This window comes from Dipodomys merriami, unplaced genomic scaffold (assembly GCF_024711535.1).
Source record: "Dipodomys merriami isolate MVZ:Mamm:240054 unplaced genomic scaffold, mDipMer1.0.p SCAF_4, whole genome shotgun sequence".
In the NCBI taxonomy this organism is placed as follows: Eukaryota; Metazoa; Chordata; class Mammalia; order Rodentia; family Heteromyidae; genus Dipodomys; species Dipodomys merriami.
Genome location: NW_027205603.1, coordinates 8675085 through 8695000, shown reverse-complemented (window position 1 = coordinate 8695000; position 19916 = coordinate 8675085). Strand labels below are relative to the sequence as shown.

Genomic DNA, 19916 nt, shown 5'->3' with positions numbered 1-19916 from the left:
GCTCTTAAAGAAGAAAAGCAGTAAGTAGGTCTAATCTAGAAGAATTTAGGAACAAATCTTTCCATTTTATAAAAAAACAGTGTTTACTCCAGGATTTTTATGCTAGGATTTCAAATAATGTTCATTCTGCCAAAATTATATGGTGTTCATACTGTATGTCTTATAATTTTTATTGATAAAATTGTTACTAAATTTAACATCTCAAAATAAATTTGATAGATAAAAAATATTTTTAAAATACTGGGAAAGTGGCTCAGTGGTAGAGTGCTTGCCTTGCGTGCATGAAGCCCTGGGTTCCATTCCTCAGCACCACATAAGCAGAAAAAGCCAGAAGTGGCTCTGTGGCTCAAGTGGTAGAGCACTAGCCTTGAGCTGAAGAGCTGAGGGACAGTGCCCAGGCCCAGCGTTCTGGCCCCATGACTGGAGAGAGAGAGAGAGAGAGAGACAGAGAGAGACAGAGACAGAGACAGAGACAGAGACAGAGACAGAGACAGAGACAGAGACAGAGATTTTAAGTATAATTTTCCATTTAACTTGATTGATGAAAACTTTCCCAGAATACTATTTTCAGTTCATGACACCTTAACATGTTTAGGTAAAAAACTTAGGATTTATATAAATGAGAATGAAAAGAAATCCCTGGAAGGAAATTTAGAGCTGAAAGAAAATATCAGCACAATGAATTTTAAACCTTGTGATTTCTCTGAAGACACTGTAGATAAAGACATTTATTTTTTTCTCCTCTATTACAAAAATATCTGTACATCTTCAAATAAAGTACAGCCAGTTAATAAAAACAACAGATTTATGCATTTGAGTGAAGAATTAATCTATAAAAGAGTTAAATTTTATCTTTACATACAGTTAAAAGAAAATAAAAACTATTTTTTTCAACAACTATATTATGCCTGAGGAAAGAGAAGTAACTTATCCTTGAAATGCTAGTATTGATGCTGATTTCTTTTGCCTTTACTTTTAGCTGTTCTTTATCACTTAAGACTTGTTTGTGTCCATTTATCAGATTTTCTTTTCCTTTTATCTTCTTTTATTGAAGTACTGGGATTTAAACTCACAGAATTGTGCTTATTAGGCAAATGCTCTACCACTTCAGCTCCTCTTCCAGTCTTTTTGGCTTTAGTTATTTTTGCAGATAGGGTTTCCTGCTTCTTTTTGTTTTTTGTTTATTTGTTTAGGGCTGGCCTTAGACTGTGATCTTTCTATGTCTCCCTCTCATATATCTGGGATCACAGATATGCATCCTCATGCCTGGCTTATACTTTGAGATAGGGCATTGCTATCATTTTGCCTGGAGTAGTCTTGCACTGAAATCATCCTATCTCTGCCTCCCACATAGACGGGATTATAGATTCAAGCCAGTCTTTCAACTTCATTGCCTTTCCTCATTTGTGCTCTCACCTTTTCTCCTCTTACTGGAGCAATATAATGATAGGTGTAGACTAGCAGTCTGAAAAATTGATGTCATAATTTTCAATAGAATATAGGAAATCTAGCATGTACTAGTAATTATGATACATTAGGTACACATCTTACAAAACTCTACTTAAATGAAAATGTGCATATAACAAAGAAACAATTTTAGACTATGTGTGGTTTGCAATCAGTGGCAAGTGCAAAATTCTAATTCAGTTCTTTCACATTCCAAACCCATATTTTTTTCAATAAATATTTTTCCTCTCCAGGATAAAACTACAGAGGATGAGCATGAACCTATCATGAGCTCCAGAATATTATCAGTATCAATTTGTATCCAAGCACTTGGCCATGTAGTTGGTTTGTTCCCTTAAGAAAGTGTACTGTTGTATAGCTAGCAAGTTCAATAGAAAGCCCATAGATTGGGAGAAGATCTTCACTAGACCCACAACGGACAAGGGTCTCATATCAAAACTATATTTAGAACTCAAAAAATTAAATCCCCCAAAACAAATCCTCAAAGAAATAACTGCCAAATAAATAAGTGGGATTAAGACTTAAAGAGAAACTTCACTGAAGAGAAATAGGAATGGCCAATAGACACATGAAGAAATGCTCAACTTCTCTAGGCATAAAAGAAATGCAAATCCAAACAACATTGAGATTCCACCTCACTCCAGTTAGAATGGATATAATCAAGAAATCTAATAAACAACAGATGCTGGTGGGGATGTGGCCAAAAGGGAACCCTACTGCATTGTTGGTTGGAATGTAAACTTGTTCAACCACTTTGGAAAGCAGTATGGAGGTTCCTCAAATATTTCACATCCTACTTTAGGGCATTTACCCAAAGGATCACAAACAAGGCCATACTAAAGCTACCAGCACAACTATGTTTATCGCAGTATTTACCATAGCTAAGATATGCAACCAACCCTCATGCCCCTCAGTAGATGAATGGATCAAGAAAATGTGGTATAGGGGGAGGGGGAGGATGGGAAGGGATGGGAAGGGGAAACAAAGGAGGAGGCTACAATGCTTGATAAGAAATGTACTCATTATCTTGCCCATGTAATTGTAACCCCTCAGTACAGTATTTTCACAATAAAAAATAAATAAAAATTTAAAAAAGAAAATGTGGTATATATATATCTATCTATCTATATATATATATATAATTCCATTATAACACACACGCACACACACACACACACACACACACACACACACACACACACATAATGGAATTCTATCTCCATCAGAAAGAATGACACTGCCCCATTTGTTAGAGAATGGAAAGACTTGGAAAAAATTGTATTAAGTGAAATAAGCCAGGACCAAAGAAATATAGATCCCATGGTTTCCCTTATCTGCAATAACTAGTATATGTCTAGAACAAGCAGAAAAAGTCAAAAGCTGTGTACATATGATCATATGATGATGTTAAGCAAAATGAACCTCAAGATGGTGACTCAAATCTTTTTTTCTTTCCTGATAATGTTTTTAAAGTATTTATAATGTACTATGTGATTTTTTTTGTTTGTTTCTTTGGTATGTTCTTCCCTCACCATATAACCCCTTTTTTCACTGTATTTGATTCTGGTGGCCTGCATCTTGTATATACATTTTTCTAATTTGGTAAGGGGAAGGGAAAAAACAAAAGGCTTAAATAAGGATACAGGTTGACCCATTGTAACAAAGAGAAGTACAAGACACCATGTTGAAAATGAACTTTACAACTTCTGAGTGGGGGAGGGGGAAGAAGTAGTTTGTGAGGTGGGGAAGGGATGTAGGGGAAAAACAAAGGAGAGAGTAACAATGCTCAATAAAAAATGTACTCATTACCTTACGCATGTAACTGTAACCCCTCTGTACAGTATTTTTTATAATAAACGACATAAAAAAGAAAAAAGAAAAAGAAAAAAAGAAATTATACTGTTGGTCTGGAAGGTGGCTCAGTGGTATAGTGCTTGTGTTGCATGCATGAGGCCCTGGGTTCAATTCCTCAGCATCACAGAAGCAGGAAAAACCAGAAGTGGTGCTGTGGCTCAAGTGGTAGAGCACTAGCCTTGAGCTGAAGAGTTGAGGGATAGTACCCAGGCCCAGAGTTCAGGCCCATGACTGACTCTGTGTGTGTGTGTGTGTGTGTACATATATATATATATATATTGTACATGAATATCTCATCCATGCCACTAGTCAGTTATGTATCAACAATGCTGTGTTTTATGACTAAATGTGTCAAATTCTTATTAAATTTTTACAGCTCCTGAGCTAGAATGGTTGCAAGTATAGTTTACCAGTTGCATAATTGAGCTCAGCCCTTCTGTATTGACGGATAGTCTCCCTACCAACTCTGGAGGGCACACATAAGAAATTGTTTCCCAGCAGAATCATACCACATGCTATAGACACGTAGAGATGAGCAGAACTAATTCATCAAATGTCTGTTTAAATGACAAGTAATGGAAAACACAAAAATCCACTGGTTCAGGTGAAAAAGTATGTTTGTGTAACTGAGAATAGTTTTGTTCTACCTAAGTTTGTGTGTGGTTCCAGTTCTATAATCCCAATGGATGCTTACAACCATAGGTGATAATATCAAACTCTAGCTGAACTGTGGCCTATTTTTCTCTATATGCTGTATATGATAAATTTGAAGATATAATGTAGTCACAGAGATTAACAAAAGTGTCTGCATAAAGTATAAGTTGCTTGAATACAAATTCTGAGATAACTACACAGTCATTCCAGTAGCCAAGATGACTTCTGAGTAACAGGAGAGTAGCACGTACAGTGTGGAGATAATGGACATGGATAATTTATAGAGTGAGATGGCATGAAATAAACATAGCATATAATGTAATATCGTAGGCCAAAAGATACCTACAAAAATGTATGTCATTAAAAAAACTACCATTAATGTCATTCTTGTATGCTAACATAAATATTGTTTTACTTTTGCTAACATAAATATTGTTTTACTTTTGCTTGGTAAAATTCTATTGAGCTGTTTAAAGCCACCTCAAAAATTACCTTTTTCAGAATGACTTTTTCTCTTTCCTTCTCTTCTCTTTCCCAGCTCCCTTCTCTTTTCTAGCTCTCTCTGCTCTTTTCTAGCTCTTTCTCAGCTCTTTCCTTCTCTTCTCTTTCCAAGCTCCCTTCTCTTTTCTAGCTCTTTCTCAGCTCTTTCCTTCTCTTCTCTTTCCCAGCTCTCTTCTCTTTTCTAGCTCACTCTTTCCCAGCTGTCTCTCTTTCCCAGCTCTCTTCCACAGGCCTTTCCCCACTGCGTGGAGGGCCAAGATGGCCTGGTGCCAGCCAGAACGATGAATAAACCTACTCCTTACTTGAATACCACATATGTGGTGCTGTTCTTACTTGGCTACCTCTTTTTAAAAACCTAACATATAAAAAAAATAAACAGAATGACTTTTTCTTTGTGTACCATCAAGCCTTTTTCCTCTGATTTTGTGTATGTTCAATGTTAATTTTATAGAAACACTAAAAACAATTGAGTCATTAAGTAAAGTCAAGGATATATGTAGGTTTAAAATACCTTATAGAAGTTCACACACCTACTACCAGTAAATTAAAACCTAGTTCCCAGCTCTCCCAGAAAAGAGGGAAACATAATCAGCACTGGTCATCAAATCCTTAAGTCAACATGAAGCTAGATCAATTGCTTAGTAATACTGCACCATGAACTCAAAACATATTAGAGAGTAATTACAGAGAGGGGATCAATAGCATTCAGTAGAGTTTCCAAGGAACCCAATGTGCTACTGGTTTGAAAACCAGATGTGACCTAGACCAGCTAACCTCAGACTGAGGTTTCCAGAGCAGCCATAGTAAACTCACCTGGGAACGTGTTATAAATGTGAGGTCTAGGGTCTACTTTATCACAAACTCCAGGGTGAACCCAAGATTTCTGTCTTAAAAAGCTCTCCTGGTAGTTTTTTTTTTATTTTATTTTTATTTTTTATTTTTTTATTTTTTTTTTCTCCTGGTAGTTTTTATGCACCCTGGAAACCCTACAGCAATCATCAGCAGAGCAGAATAAGATAAACCTTGATTGGCTTATACCAACAATCTCTATTCTGGTCTTCACAGCAGACACAGCAGGGCTTGGGAATAGAATATACCACAAATACTACTTTCTCTTTAGGTCACCATGACTTATACTGTACCTGTCTTGCTTTTTTTTTTTTGACCAGAGTGTCAGTGTTGTCTTTTTTCTTACTGTAGTAGCATAAAACTGCAATCAAGGTAAGCCATGAATTTTCCATATGCTTTTAAGCAAATAAGACTCATAGAAAAGATATAGAATAGTGTTTATGAACACAGACTCTTAACAATCTGTGAGATTTGGTCTTAACAATTCCAGATTTCAAGTTTATCAAAGGGTACATCATAGACAAGCTGTCTAACATTGTTGAGCCTAATCTTTGTTCATCTGTAGAACAGGGACAAAACTTCACAGGGAGGACATAATTTGATTTTGTGTGAAAGGCATCATATTAAGTCTATCACACAATAAACAATTGGTATTTGCATTTCTAGGATTTCATTATAAAGAAAATACCACTGTTTATATAAAGAAAACACCACTGTTTATCAGTCCTCCCTGTCAGCTTTCTGTAGCTAAAGACAAAAACACTGAAAAACATGTAACTACTCATATATAAGAAACTCCTTATACACTTGGCATTTTCTTTTTTTTTTATTGTGAAAATACCATACAGAGGGGTTACAATTACATGAGCAAGATAATGAGCACATTTCTTATCAAGCATTGTTGCCTCCTCCTTTGTTTCCCCTTCCCATCCCCCCTCCACCCCCTCCATCCACCCCTACCCCCCACCCCCTGCCACTAAAGTTGTAAAGTTCGTTTTTTGACATAACGATTTGTACATCTCATTGTTGCAATGGTTCTACCTGTATCTATATTTAAACGATTTGTTTTTGCCCTTCCCCTTTCTACCAAAAGTTTTTAGTTAATTCATTAACTACTGTTAAATAAAATTCATAAAAATCATGGATTTGTGTTGAGAACTAGCACTTGTCCCAACAGATCAAACCACCATAGAATTTAATCACAGTCACTGAGCTTTGCTTGCAGGAGGCCCTGTAGACAATTAATCAATTAAACTATAACAAAATTGACTGGATGATGGACTAAGTTGAGATCAATATTTTATGCTCAATTTCAGATTTTCTATAAATGCTGGCAAATCACATTGGTAACTGGAGTTCTCAGAATCTTATTCAGCTCTAGAAGTGTTCTGATTACTGAATTCTTTTGTTATTTGGTTTTTGTTTTGTTTTAACTTGACCTGGTTTTTCTCTGCACAATAAACGTTTCTAGTTATCGTGGCTAAAAAATTTTCTTTTAACTACTAACTCAAATATTATTCTTCAAAATAGACAAACTAAAAACAAGGTATTAAAATTAATTAATTAATCTTTATTTTAATGACTTTTGCTAATAAATAATTCACCATATATATACACATACACACTTTTTTTTTGGCCAGTCCTGGGGCTTGAACTCTGGGCCTGGGAGTTGTCCCTGAGCTTCTTTTGCTCAAGGCTAGCTCGCTACCACTTAAACCACAGCACCACTACCAGCCTTTTTGAGTAGTTTATTGGAGAGAAGAGGATGGTAAGGGAAAACAAAGGAGGAGGCAACAATGCTTGATAAGAAATGTATTCATTACCTTGCTCATATGATTGTAACCTGTCTGTACGGTAGTTTCACAATTTAAAAAAAAAAAAGAAGTAAAATCTTAAAAAAAATGCATAATACAACTTAAAAGTAGGTATAACATGAAGTTATTTATGTATTTGCATATATTTTATATAATACAAATATATACAATTAAATATAAAATACAAAAAAAAAAAAAGGCTCATGGACTTTGCTGCCCAGGCTGGCTTCAAACTGCGATCATCAGATCTCTGCTTCCTGAGTTGCTGGGATTATAGGGGCGAGCCATCAGTGACCGGCCACATCTAATATCTTTAAAAAAAAAACAGTGCTCACTTCAGCAGCATATATATTAAAATTGTAATGATACAGAGAAGATTAGCATGACCCCTGAGCAAAGATGACACACAAATTCGTGAAGTGTTCCATAGTTTTTACTTACCATAGCTAAGATATGGAACCAACCCAGATGCCCCTCAGTAGATGAATGGATCAAGAAAATGTGGTACATATATACACAATGGAATTCTATGCCTCCATCATAAAGAGTGATATCATCACATTTGTTAGGAAATGGAAAGACTTGGGAAATTCTATATTAAGTGAAGTAAGCCAGGACCAAAGAAATATAGGTCCCATGGTTTCCCTTATTTGCAATAACTAGTATATGTCTAGAACAAGCAGAAGAGGTCAAAAGCTATGTACATATGACCATATAAGATGATGCTAAGTGAAATGAACTCCAAGATAGGGATAGTTTTATATTTCTTGTTGTTCTTTTTAATGTAATTATACTGTACTATGTGATTTTTTTTGTTTCTTTGGTAAGTTCTTCCCCAATGGCATAACCCCTGTTTTCACTGTATTTGATTCCAGTGTCCTGCATCTTGTATATACATTTTTCTAATTTGGGGAGGGGAAAGAAAAAAACAAAATGCTGAAATAAGGATTCAGGTTGACCCATTGTAGCAATGAAATATACAAGACACTATGATGAAAATGAACTTTACAACTTTGGGGGTGGGGGTGGAGGAGGAAGGAGTTGGGGAGGAAAAGGATGGTAGGGGAAGAACAAAGGAGGAGGTGACAATGCTCCATAAGAAATGTGCTCATTAACTTACTCATGTAACTGTAACCCCTCAATACAGTATCTTTACAGTAAAAAATACATACCTAAAAAAATTAACCAAACTGATATATTTTCCACTAGCCAATACAATTAGGATGCTTAATTGCTGGCAAGCAAATTTGTGTAATCATTCTACAAGATTTATAATTTTTTTTACAAACACCATAAACATATCAACATTACAAATGCATCTTACTAAACATTATGGGTGGTCGTGGAGGGAGATATAGATGCATTTGTACATGAAAAGCTAAGAGTTGGTGTTTTCATTAGGTTAAACATTGCTTTCCATTTTCCATTATTTGATGATTTTGTTGTTGATATTTCATATTTTAAAAAAGTAAACTTTAAAAAAGAAGCCATTTTAATTTTCATCTGCCTCAATAATGGACGCAAGATAACTACATATATATATAATATATATATATATATATATACATACATACATATGCAGAGAGAGAGAGAGAGAGAGAGAGAGAGAGAGAGAGAGAGAGGTCCAAAAGATATATTAGAGAATATCATTTCTAAGTAGTAACTACTAAAAATATGAATATTTATATTTTGTTTAGAACTGCAGCTCTAAGAGGTAGATTGCAAGATTAATGTAAGTGGTACTTAAGAGAACAGTGCTGTGCCAGATAGGATTACTAAATGAAAAGTACCTTTGTGCCTAGTTTATGGCTTAATCTGAATATCATATAACTTTCAGAAATAATTTATAACCATAATGTCAGAGATATGTGGATGACTGCATTAAAGTCATACCGTCTTAAATAAATGTGTTTTAATATGCAAAACACAAGCATTGCATCCAGGCAGAAAGCTTCATAACATAAAGAAAATGCACTGTCTTCCCTCAATACTATTTCTCTACCTCCCAGATAAACCCAAAACAAATGGAGAAGGAAATAGAGCATGCCTCTCTGCTCTGTTCAACTCAGTGTATTTTCATGCTGAGCTTTATGTATAATGCACTGTTAAGTTATGTTCTATGTAATTTTAGTACTTCAAAATCCATAGAGAAGTTATAATTCCATTTAGTGGATCTCTTTTTTTAAAGACAGGAATTTTAAAACCCCACTTTTATGATGGGTTGCCTTGGTGATTTGAAAAATTACATGAATAATGTTTATAATGAAGGTTAAAATGTCCAACTGGAGAATAAAACTAAATCCAGCAGGTGTCCATTAAAATAAGATTATCTTAGAACTTTAAATGTAGATTTCAGTAAAAGATGGATTTAGCTAACAAGCAAGCCTCTATATAATAGAAAATCAAGGAAAGCATTTGAAAAGCTGTTATATTGTCCTCTAATTATGCTGTGAATTCTCTGGAGAGTGGCTCTTAATTCTAGTCCTGCACTGATGGGAATCTAGGGTAAGTGGTCTTAGATTAACATCATATTCGGAAGATGAGACTAACTACAAAGTATATCACTGATGTAAGTGAGAAACCTGAACTAAAAAAGAGATTTCTTTCTATTTTAATACTCAAGTCCTCCACTTACACATAAAACTCATTTGGCATCTTTCTTGATTAAAAACATAAAACTTACTTTTTATCATCCTGACTATAGCAAAAGTTAAAATTTCCCCTAGTCAAGAGTCTCTTCTGCTTTCATTTAGATACAAAGACTCCATGGTTTTATTCCTTAATATTATGGCATTACTTTGGGGGTTCTTCAATGTTTTCTTTTTAGGCCTCACTCATCATAGTTTTTTCCACACCATCTTTTGCAGTCATCAAATAAGGGTGCCTATCTCAGAAACAACAGTTACATTTACTTCTTTCCCTACAGTAATAACTTTGATCTTCTTAAATTACCTTTAAATAGTTGTATGAAGGGGTTTCAATTCAGCATGTCAATTTAGGAGTATAATAAATCTTGATAGCTATCACTCTATAATTTTGATCTTTCTGGTTGTATTATCATTTTCTTCTTGGCAATTTCCCATTGAAGGATGAGATGTCCCACAGGAGATGGAAGACCCATTCTCTTCCCATTGTGATTAATAAATCATAGTGTGCTGGCAATGGAATTCATGTTACAAAAAGAACAAGAAAGTCTTTGCTAGTGCCTCAGGAGGCAACCACTTATTCTCCATTTGGATAGAACTCAGTATCTACCTAAAAAAGCCCATTCTATATCAGATCATTCCCATTACTAGGATTAAAAATATATGTTAAAATTGTCATCACAGTGATCCAAACATATGATTCAACTTGGTGAATCTAGTCAAAATCAAGCAAATTACGCTTCTGTTCCATGGATAATTTTTCAGGATTTCCCTTTGGATTATCTAGAGTCTTGAATTGTGCCTCAACTCTTTATGAAAACAGTTCACTCTCTGTTTCAAATTCTGGTTGTAACTTGTCTCCACCACCTTTCACTTCTATTTATGCTCTTCAGCATTACAGCAGCTGGAAAGCACCAGCCTGCTTGACCCAGAGTTTCCTGGCAGCAAGGGTCTGGCTTAAGTGACACAGCAAGTCAATGTCAGGACTTGACCTGTGTGTGTGTGTGTGTGTGTGTGTGTGTGTGTGTGTGTGTGTGTGTGTGTGTGTGTGTGTGTGTGTGTGTGTGTGTGTGTGTGTGTGTGTGTGTGTGTGTGTGTGTGCGTGTGTGTGTTATTGAGATCACAGTTTACTGCCTCCCTTTCAATTCTGATTTTCTGAGATTCATGGAAGCTTTCTTGACATTTGTTCTCCCTCTTCTAAAGGCTTTAAACACCCAAATTCCCTGTGCTGGAAAATTTTTCCTGACTAGAACTCCTAAAACTGCTGTTTCCTTCACCAAATCATGACTAAGACAATCTTTTTTGTCTTATATTGTTGGCTAGATTATGAATCACTGAACTACAAAGAACATGCGGTGTAACCAATTTTTTTTTATCAGCTACTTAATACTACCCATTCCTGCAAAAACCTAAGTTCAATCAAAGTCCGAAAGCTGTTTGCAGGTCATTTGTTTCTAAAGATCTTGCATTTTGGGGGTTTTTGATGCATATCTCTAAAACTACATGTAAAATGTTAACAAGTTTCTTCTAAAATCTGGGAACATCAATATTGCCAACTTGATGTAAATTATAATTAGTTTATTGACTCACATTTATAAAAATAGCACTGCTTTGTCATCTTGAAATTTGAAATCTAGAGAGATATCCAGATTCTTCAGTTTGCAAAGATTTTGTTTCTATTTGTGGGAGGAAGGAAAAACTACTGAATAAAGTCCAACTAATTTCTTCCATCTAGATTTCTTTCTTTCTCAGTCTTTTCTATACACAGGTAACTAAACAATCATTCAAAGCATTTCTATTTATCTTGTAGGTACTGATATCCTACTCCAGGTTATACATATTAGTATAGTATTTAAAGCTCTGTGTAAGTTGTTCTGGTATATTCTTCCAGTATTACAATCCCAATGGAATAATTATTTCTATAAGACATAGTCCCTTAATAATTTGCATGCATTGTTTTACAACTTACAAAAACTTAATTTGCATATAATAACAACACTTACAATAACTATATAAAATATGTACTCCCATATCATTTTTTTTGGATCAAGGAAAGGAAGTACAAAGAATTTGGATCACCCCTTAAATCTACACAGCTAATGGATGCTCTTTCTAGGAATTAAAAGTAGCATTATTTGATTCAGGAACATTTAGAACAGGATAAACAATTGCTATCAAAGATACCAGATTCTAAACCTTAAAACTTGTAACTTATTTTATATGGAAAAGCCATGTGCAGAGATGATTAAATGAAAAAGGGAAAGACAAGGAAGTGATCCTAAGTTATCTGAGAGGACTCTATCTAATCATGCATGTGAGGATAAGAGAAAGGCAGAGGGAATTTACCATAAAGCAAGGAGTAAAAGGAAGAGATTAGAGCAATGTGGCTACCAATCCAGGAATGCCAGTAGCCAACAGAAGCTGGGAAAGGCAAGGAACAGAATATCTCCTAGAAATCTTGAAAGTGCATAGCCCTGTGAATACCTTGATTGTTGCTCCCTTATACTGTCTTCACAGATTTTATTCTCAAAATAGCATAAAATTCATTTGTATGGATAGATTTCACAATATGTTTATGATTATTTTTGTGACAAGTGATCAAATAAAAAGCAATCTAGAGGAATGACTCAGCTGGTAGAGCACCACAATATCAAGCACAAGGTAAGCCCTAAATTCAAACCCTAGTACTGAAAAATGGATATCTAATTGATCTATAAAATATCCAAAGAAGGCTCTGAAAGAGCAATCATTCTGATATGAAATGTCTAAAGGACTATACCTTTAAAAATGCTTTTGTTACATTATTTTGAGTTTACAGAAGCTTTCGTCCAACACCAGATATAGAATAATATACAAAGTTGGGTCACAGATGCACTTTGTATTATTTATGTGGCTTTTAGGTAACAAATATGTTAAGTCTGTACAAATATAAAGCATAGAAACACAGGTGCAAGCCTAACAGTGGGAACCATTCTTTGCTCTCACTTGAAAACCAATGATCCATGGTCATAAAATTAAAGGAAAAATCTGAATACCCTATACTTTCAAAATAAGCAAGACAGTTAAGAAATTGTACTTGTACTTGCATAGCAATCTTGAGTATGATATTTCATATCTAAGTAGTTTCTCTAGCATTTATAATCAAGTCCTAAAATCCAAAGATTTTTTTTTAAAGAAAAACACATCTGTTATCTCTAGGTAATCAAGGAGGTTGGTTATGTTTGCTGATTTCAATCCAATAGGAAGAAAAAGTCATTCTGATTAGAATTCTAGAAGTAAAAAAGGACATGTTTGCCAAACATTTTGAAAGGGAAAAAAACGGTAGACATAATACAATGAATGAGACAAGCATGATCTTACTTGTGCCTCAAAACTTACTTGTGCTTTTCAGGATGATTCAGGGCAGTGTTTTCTCAACTATTTCTCAATTACAATGGACACATTTTATTTCACTTTTCACTGCAATTACCATAGAACAACTTTTTGTTTATTGTGAAACATTTGGTTTTTAAAAGAATTAGTCACTACATTGTTATAAATTCAACTCTGACAAAGATTGGGATTAGCAGGTGGAAATCTCTTTCAGCAATGTCTTCCCCAATTACTGAGTTGAAAAACAAGAAAGATAAAGTTTTAGAACAATTAAGGAGTAAACACAACATACAGACTCGTAACTCCATTTCAAGGGAATTTTTTTATCAAAGTGTTTCAGAAAATGCACTCGAATATGTGTAGATTATATATGTATATATATTCATATTCTACTAGACATTCTACATGAATGGTGAGATGTGGTAAACTTAATTTTTCCTAAGAAAATGCTTTGATACTCCTAGGAAGTCTTATGGGTATTTAGTCAAATAAATGGACTTAGGGGACTTACTATGATATAAAAATATTTATAACACATATGATTATATTAATATTGGTAAGCTGAGAGATTTTTTAAATCAATTAACCTGATTGTGTACCTCCAAGTACAAGATTTTGAGATCATGTGAAATTATGAACATTAAGTAATCATTATGCAACCACCAAACTTATACCATTCAAAGAATATTTAAAATTGAATAAAACTTAAAAATTCAGATGCTAAGTGATCCAAATATTTTGATTCAATATTAAATAATTAGTATATTTTTATACTTCCTTTCAGCTGGGAAGAACTACTATATTTTTGCCAACTTCTCTGGACATTCTGGAGCACAAATGGGTACAAATTCATTTCCCTCCTCCTCTGTTTCTTCTTCTATTCCTCCATCTTCTTTTTTTTTGGGGGGGGGGTCCGGTCATGGGGCCTGAACTCTGGGCTTGAGCACTATCCCTCAGCTCTTCAGCTCAAGACTAGCGCTCTACCACTTGAGCCACAGCGCCACTTCCGGCTTTTTTCTTTTAGCTTACGTGGTGCTGAGGAATCGAACCCAGGGCCTCGAGCATGCAACGCAAGCGCTCTACCACTGAGCCACCTTCCCAGCCCCCTCCATCTTCTTTTTAAAAAAGCAGATTATGGTTTTTTACAAAGGTAAGACGACCTTTTTAAAAAAGCTGTTTTTAAAACCAGGTCATTTTCAAAACTAGTAAGAAAAGAACTTTTCTATTAAATCTTTTCTTTCATTGCATAATGTAACGAACACAGAAATTTTTTTCCAGCCAGAATCTCAAGAAGACATGCAGATTTCAACTAGTGATATTTCATTAAATGAATTCTATCTTTACTTCATTGACTTATATTTAAGGACAGTATTTATCAATTAAAATTTTAGAAAATATCATGTCACTTATTAACTAAATTTTAGAAGAACACCATGTCATTTACCTTCAGCTGGTCCCTGGTTAGCCAGATAGAAAAATCCAATCATGAGCTTTGTGCTGTATATGCCTGGCCCATAAGGTAAGATGACTGACCAGGCACTGGGGGCTCACCCCTGTAATCACAGCTACTCAGAAGGCTGAGATCTGAGGATCGCGGTTCAAAACTAGCCTGGGCAAGAAAGTGCATGAGACTCTTACCTCCAGTTAATTATCAAAAAAAAAACCCCAAACAACTAGAAATGGCTTGAGTGGTAGAACATTAGACTTGAGCAAAAAAGCTTAGGGACAGTGCCAAGGTCCTGAGTCGGAGCACTAGGTACATGCACTTACAAAAAGCTGAAAAAGAAAAGCTAACTTTTTTTCATTCACTAAGAGACCCGGAGAGAGAGAGAGAGAGAAAGAGAGAGAGAAAAAAAAACAGAGACAGAGACAGAGGCAGAGACAAAGGTTTGAGTGAATGAGCTGTATATAATGGTTTTGTCTCCTCCAGTCAAACGAAAAATAAAGATGCAATCCTAATTTTATGTCATAGAGTTTCCTCCAGACATACAAAGTCTAATCCTGAAGTGTGGATATAAAAATGTAGTATTTCACGTGGGACTTCACTTGATTTGGCTTGTGTCAATTCATTTTCATGATGAAAACTCAAAACACTTTTAAGACTTTGTCTAGGATTCAACTATACGGTGGTAATTTCCTTACATACTACTTTCATGCCATGACTATTCTAGACTTCTTGTTGCTTTGTTAAGTGTGTGAAGTGAGAAAATATGTTGAAATATATTGATGAGATTTCTTTCTCTTATACTTGCTTATGAATGAACTTTCCCCTATCCTTACCCAGAAGTTGAGAGAATAAAAAGCAAAGAGAAAGGAATAAGTACTATATTAATTCATTTTTATTTTCAAAACAGATCTGGAAAACTCAGAACAACAGAGAAAGCATTTTCTAATTAGCAAATCTTTGCTTTAGATATTAAAAAATAAACCAATAATTTGGAAAACTGAAGTAGGAGAGGTACTAAATGCCATAGAATCAGATTGTATACATTAATTATATGGTGCTGATGTGGGAATTAGAATGTCACACGCACACACATACTGATGCATTTCTGGCTATGCTTGCACAATTTACATGTGACATTCTAAGTCTGCCTTTTCTTTATGTTTATATGAATAATGAATGAGATGTGGTTTATTTGTCTAAGCCACAGAAACTTCCTGAGATTATCCTTAGCATTATTGTGCATTAATAGCATAAAGAGCTGTACACAGAAAGTTTAAAACATGACTTGACAACTGACAATCTATGATCGAAACACACTACTATTTCCATCTCCTACTCTATGTGCTTTGGGCTGCTAAATTGCTAATGTTTAAATAATGGCAAAACCAAAAACATTTGAATAGAAGAAAAACAATGATAAAAAAGGGGCCAAAAATACAGAAGAAAAATTTTCAGCTGAAAGAAAATGACTGCTTTCTAAAGATGCTGTGTCTCTTGTTGAACATGGGCTATTTTGAACAAGGAAATTGGGAATGAATTGCACAAATACCATTAGCTTCCTTTGAAGCTGCTGCGTAGAAGCTGGGAGTCACAGGACCTTCACTATAAAGAGGGGTATGGAAGTCATGAAGATTGTGAAGAGATCCTCTGTAACATAAACGGGATTCCTTTTATTACCTGCAATAATAGATCTAGGAATACATTTTTCTACTTGGTAATAAATCAAGTATTAAATTTCATCTGCAAGCTAATTTGCATTTTGTTATAAGGACATAACGATATTTTATTAATCTGTTCCCAACTGGTAGATTTCCCAGTTCATTTAATCTTATTCTAATATTATAAAGTTTGAAACCAGTTCGTCCCCCACGGTATAACCCCTGTTGTCACTGTATTTGATTTCAGAGCCCTGCATCTTGTATGTACATTTTTCTAATTTGAGGAGGGAAAGGAAAATAACGAATGCTGAAATAAAGATATATGTTGACGTATCGTAACAATGAGTGAGCTGTACAAGACCCTATGTTGAAAACAAACTTTACAACTTGGGGGAGGGTAGCAAGAGGGGAGTTGGGGAGGTGAGGAGGGAAGGGATGGTGGGGGAAAAACAAAGGAAGGGGTAACAATGCTCGATAAGAAATGTACTCATTACCTTACTCATGTAACTATAACCCCTCTGTACAGTAGGTTTACTATATATATATATATATATATATTTACTATATATATATATATATATATATATATATAAAGAAGTAGGAGAATTTATAGGACTTCAGCACTCTAATAATGTGGACAACGAATCAGAAATAAGACATGACTTACTGAACCCTAGAAAAGAAGGATAGCCAAAACCAAAATGGAATAACTAAATAAAAATTAAAATAATTCATAGGATGGAATCATGAGGCTACATTGAACAGAGAACTTTTATAGAAAAAAATAAGTAGTCTCATATCTAAAATATACTTGGAACTCAAAAAATTAAACCACCCAACAACAAATCCTCAAAGAAACAACTGCCCAATAAATAAGTGGGCGAAAGACTTAAAGAGAAGCTTCTCTGAAGAAGAAAGAAGGATGGCCAATAGACACATGAAGAAATGTTCAACATCCCTAGCCATAAAAGAAATGCAAATCAAAACAACATTGAGATATCACCTCACTCCAGTTAGAACAGCAAAAATCAAGAACTCTAACAACAACAGATGCTGGAGGGGATGTGGACAGAAAGGAACCTTACTTCATTGTTGGTGGGAATGTAAACTTGTTCAACCACTTTGGAAAGCAGTATGGAGGTTCCTCAAAAGACTTCACATAGAACTCCCCTATGACCCAGCAATCCCACTTTTGGGCATTTACCCAAATGTTTACAAACAAGACCACACTAAAGCTACCAGCACAACAATGTTTATTGCAGCATTATTTACCATAGCTAAGATATGGAACCAACCCAGATGCCCCTCAGTAGATGAATGGATCAAGAAAATGTGGTATATATACACAATGGAATTCTATGCCTCCATCAGAAAGAATGACATTGCCCCATTTGTTAGGAAATGGAAAAACTTGGAAAAAATTTTATTAAGTGAAGTAAGCCAGGCCCAAAGAAACATAGGTCCCATGGTTTCCCTTATTTGCAATATCTAGTATAGGTATGAGTCAAGCGGAAAAGGTCAGATAATGTGATGTTAGGAAAACGAACCCTTAAATATGTATTTTAATGTTTTCGTTTCTTTCATGCATGTGTATCTAACGCATTTATAAGATTATTTCTTTGTTGCTTTGTATGTCCCTCCCCCACAGTGTAACCCCCGCTTTCACTTTATTTGATGTCAGTATAACATGTGGAGGAGATGGGGACAAACAAGTCGTTTAAGGATTCAGGTGGACCTGTTGCAACAATGAGAAGTACAAAATGTCATGTCAAAACCAGCTTTACAATGTCGGTGTGTGGGGGGGAGGGGGGTATGATTGGGTGGGGTGGAGGGGGGAGGTTGGGAAGGGAGGTGAAGGGTAAACAAAGGAGGAGGCTGCAATGCTTGGTAAGAAATGTATGCATTATCCTGCCCATGTAATTGTAACCCCTCTGTACAGTATGTTCTCAAATAAAATAAAATAAAATTAAAAAAAAAATAAATTTAAAGCATAATCTTATGCCTTTAAAATAAAAAAAAAAAAATAAGGAAAGCTCAAGGTAAAAACAGAGCCACAGAAAAATGAGTATGTGAGAGATGGAAGGAAGAAAATCAGCTATTAATAATGGCAAAGGTGATTATAATTGTTTTGTATGTTATATTGTCTAAATCTTTCAAGATTGTACATTCAGTTTAGAAAATACTAATATATTCTTTCTCCTTGATTTTCATTTAAGGATTTATTAACTTGTCATAGTGCTTTTTATGGCCTAGAAGCTTAAGGTCAAACATTAGTTTTAAATAAATGTATATTAAATTATGCACAGTATGGAATTTCACATGTCATATGTATGTATACATGGTGTACTTCAATCTTGCACATGCCTTCTTATGAGTCATTCACACTCTCATGTTCCTTCCCCTTGTCTCTTCTCCTATACTTCTCTAGGAGACAGTCAGACCAGAGCCTTTCCACAATGATCTATCACTCATTAATCCCTTGTAATTTTCCATTTTTCTTTATAGCATTTGTTGCAATCACTTACATTTACATATGTAAATGTTTTACAAATTTATAAATGCTTTACATTTATAAATGTTTTACATTTATTGACTGATTCAGGTCCCCTTATGAGAGCAAGGATTACTTATTCACTTTTCTCCACTTTTCTCAGGTAGTAGGTATCACAGTATTTTCTTTTTGGAAACTTTATAATATTTGAATAAAATTAAATGAACTGGGAAGTCTATCAGTTGGGAACATATTAATAAAATATTGTTATATGCTACAACAAAATGCAAATGAGTTTGCAAATGAAATTTAATACATGATTTATTGCCAAGTGGGAAAATGTAGTCCTAGATCTATGAAAAAATCTGAACAACCACTTGTGTTCATATGATTATGATAAACATGAAAGCATAAGAATGGGAAGATGAAAGGGGAATGGAGGAAATAAGTTATAGAATAGAAGAGAAGACATGGGGAAAAAGGAACAGAAAGAAAGTGATTTAAGCAGAAGTAGAGAGAATAGGTAATTTTTAAAAGCAAAATATTGACAGTAATCTTAAAGGAGTTGGTGACATTACAAATTATTTTTGTTTATTTGCTCAAACATTTTTTGTTTTCTATGCCATTCATGAAGCAAACCTTGATTGATTGATTTAGTCTATGAAAGAACACATTCAGCCTGCTCATTTTTTAACTTAAAATTTATGTCTATTACAGCACTGATCCTGGAAAGGGGTGGGGTAAGAAGTTGGAACTGCTTAATAACCATTTTCTAAGGGATATGTTGAAAATATGTGATCACTTACTTTGTATGATCTACTGATGGACGGTGGTTTTCTTCTCCAAGATGAATACTTTTTCCAGTACCAAGTCCCCACCTGAATGTATTTGAGTCTTGAAATATATTTGCAGAGACTGGCTGATACCATTTACAAAGGTTACCTTTTTCAAATGTGCAAATGTCTGTAACTTGAAGAGAATAAGACAAAGAAAAGTTGAGCTAATCATAATGAATTGTCAAAACTAAATGAAAATTTTTATCTCCAAAGCATTTTTTACTCTTGATATTTTTTAAATTGTAACTTTTTTAAGTATTAAAGAGTATTTTAGATCTACATAGTTTCCCCTCAAAATCTAGGATTTTTATTTGATTCAAATCTCTAC

The 19916-nt window shown here is 34.6% G+C and overlaps 1 protein-coding gene and 1 non-coding gene across 2 annotated transcripts in view; one reads left to right on the top strand and one right to left on the bottom strand.

Annotated features, from left to right (window-relative positions):
* Malrd1 (MAM and LDL receptor class A domain containing 1) overlaps positions 1-19916 on the bottom strand; it is a 470497-nt gene that overhangs the window by 289556 nt on the left and 161025 nt on the right. Inside the window, exon 21 of the mRNA XM_069991735.1 lies at positions 19559-19721. Within this exon, the coding sequence (XP_069847836.1) occupies positions 19559-19721 (163 nt within the window). The remainder of the gene's footprint in view (positions 1-19558; positions 19722-19916) is intronic.
* On the top strand, positions 7467-7573 carry LOC138806423 (U6 spliceosomal RNA). Its single transcript, XR_011365866.1, has one exon. It is a non-coding gene; the product is annotated as a U6 spliceosomal RNA (small nuclear RNA).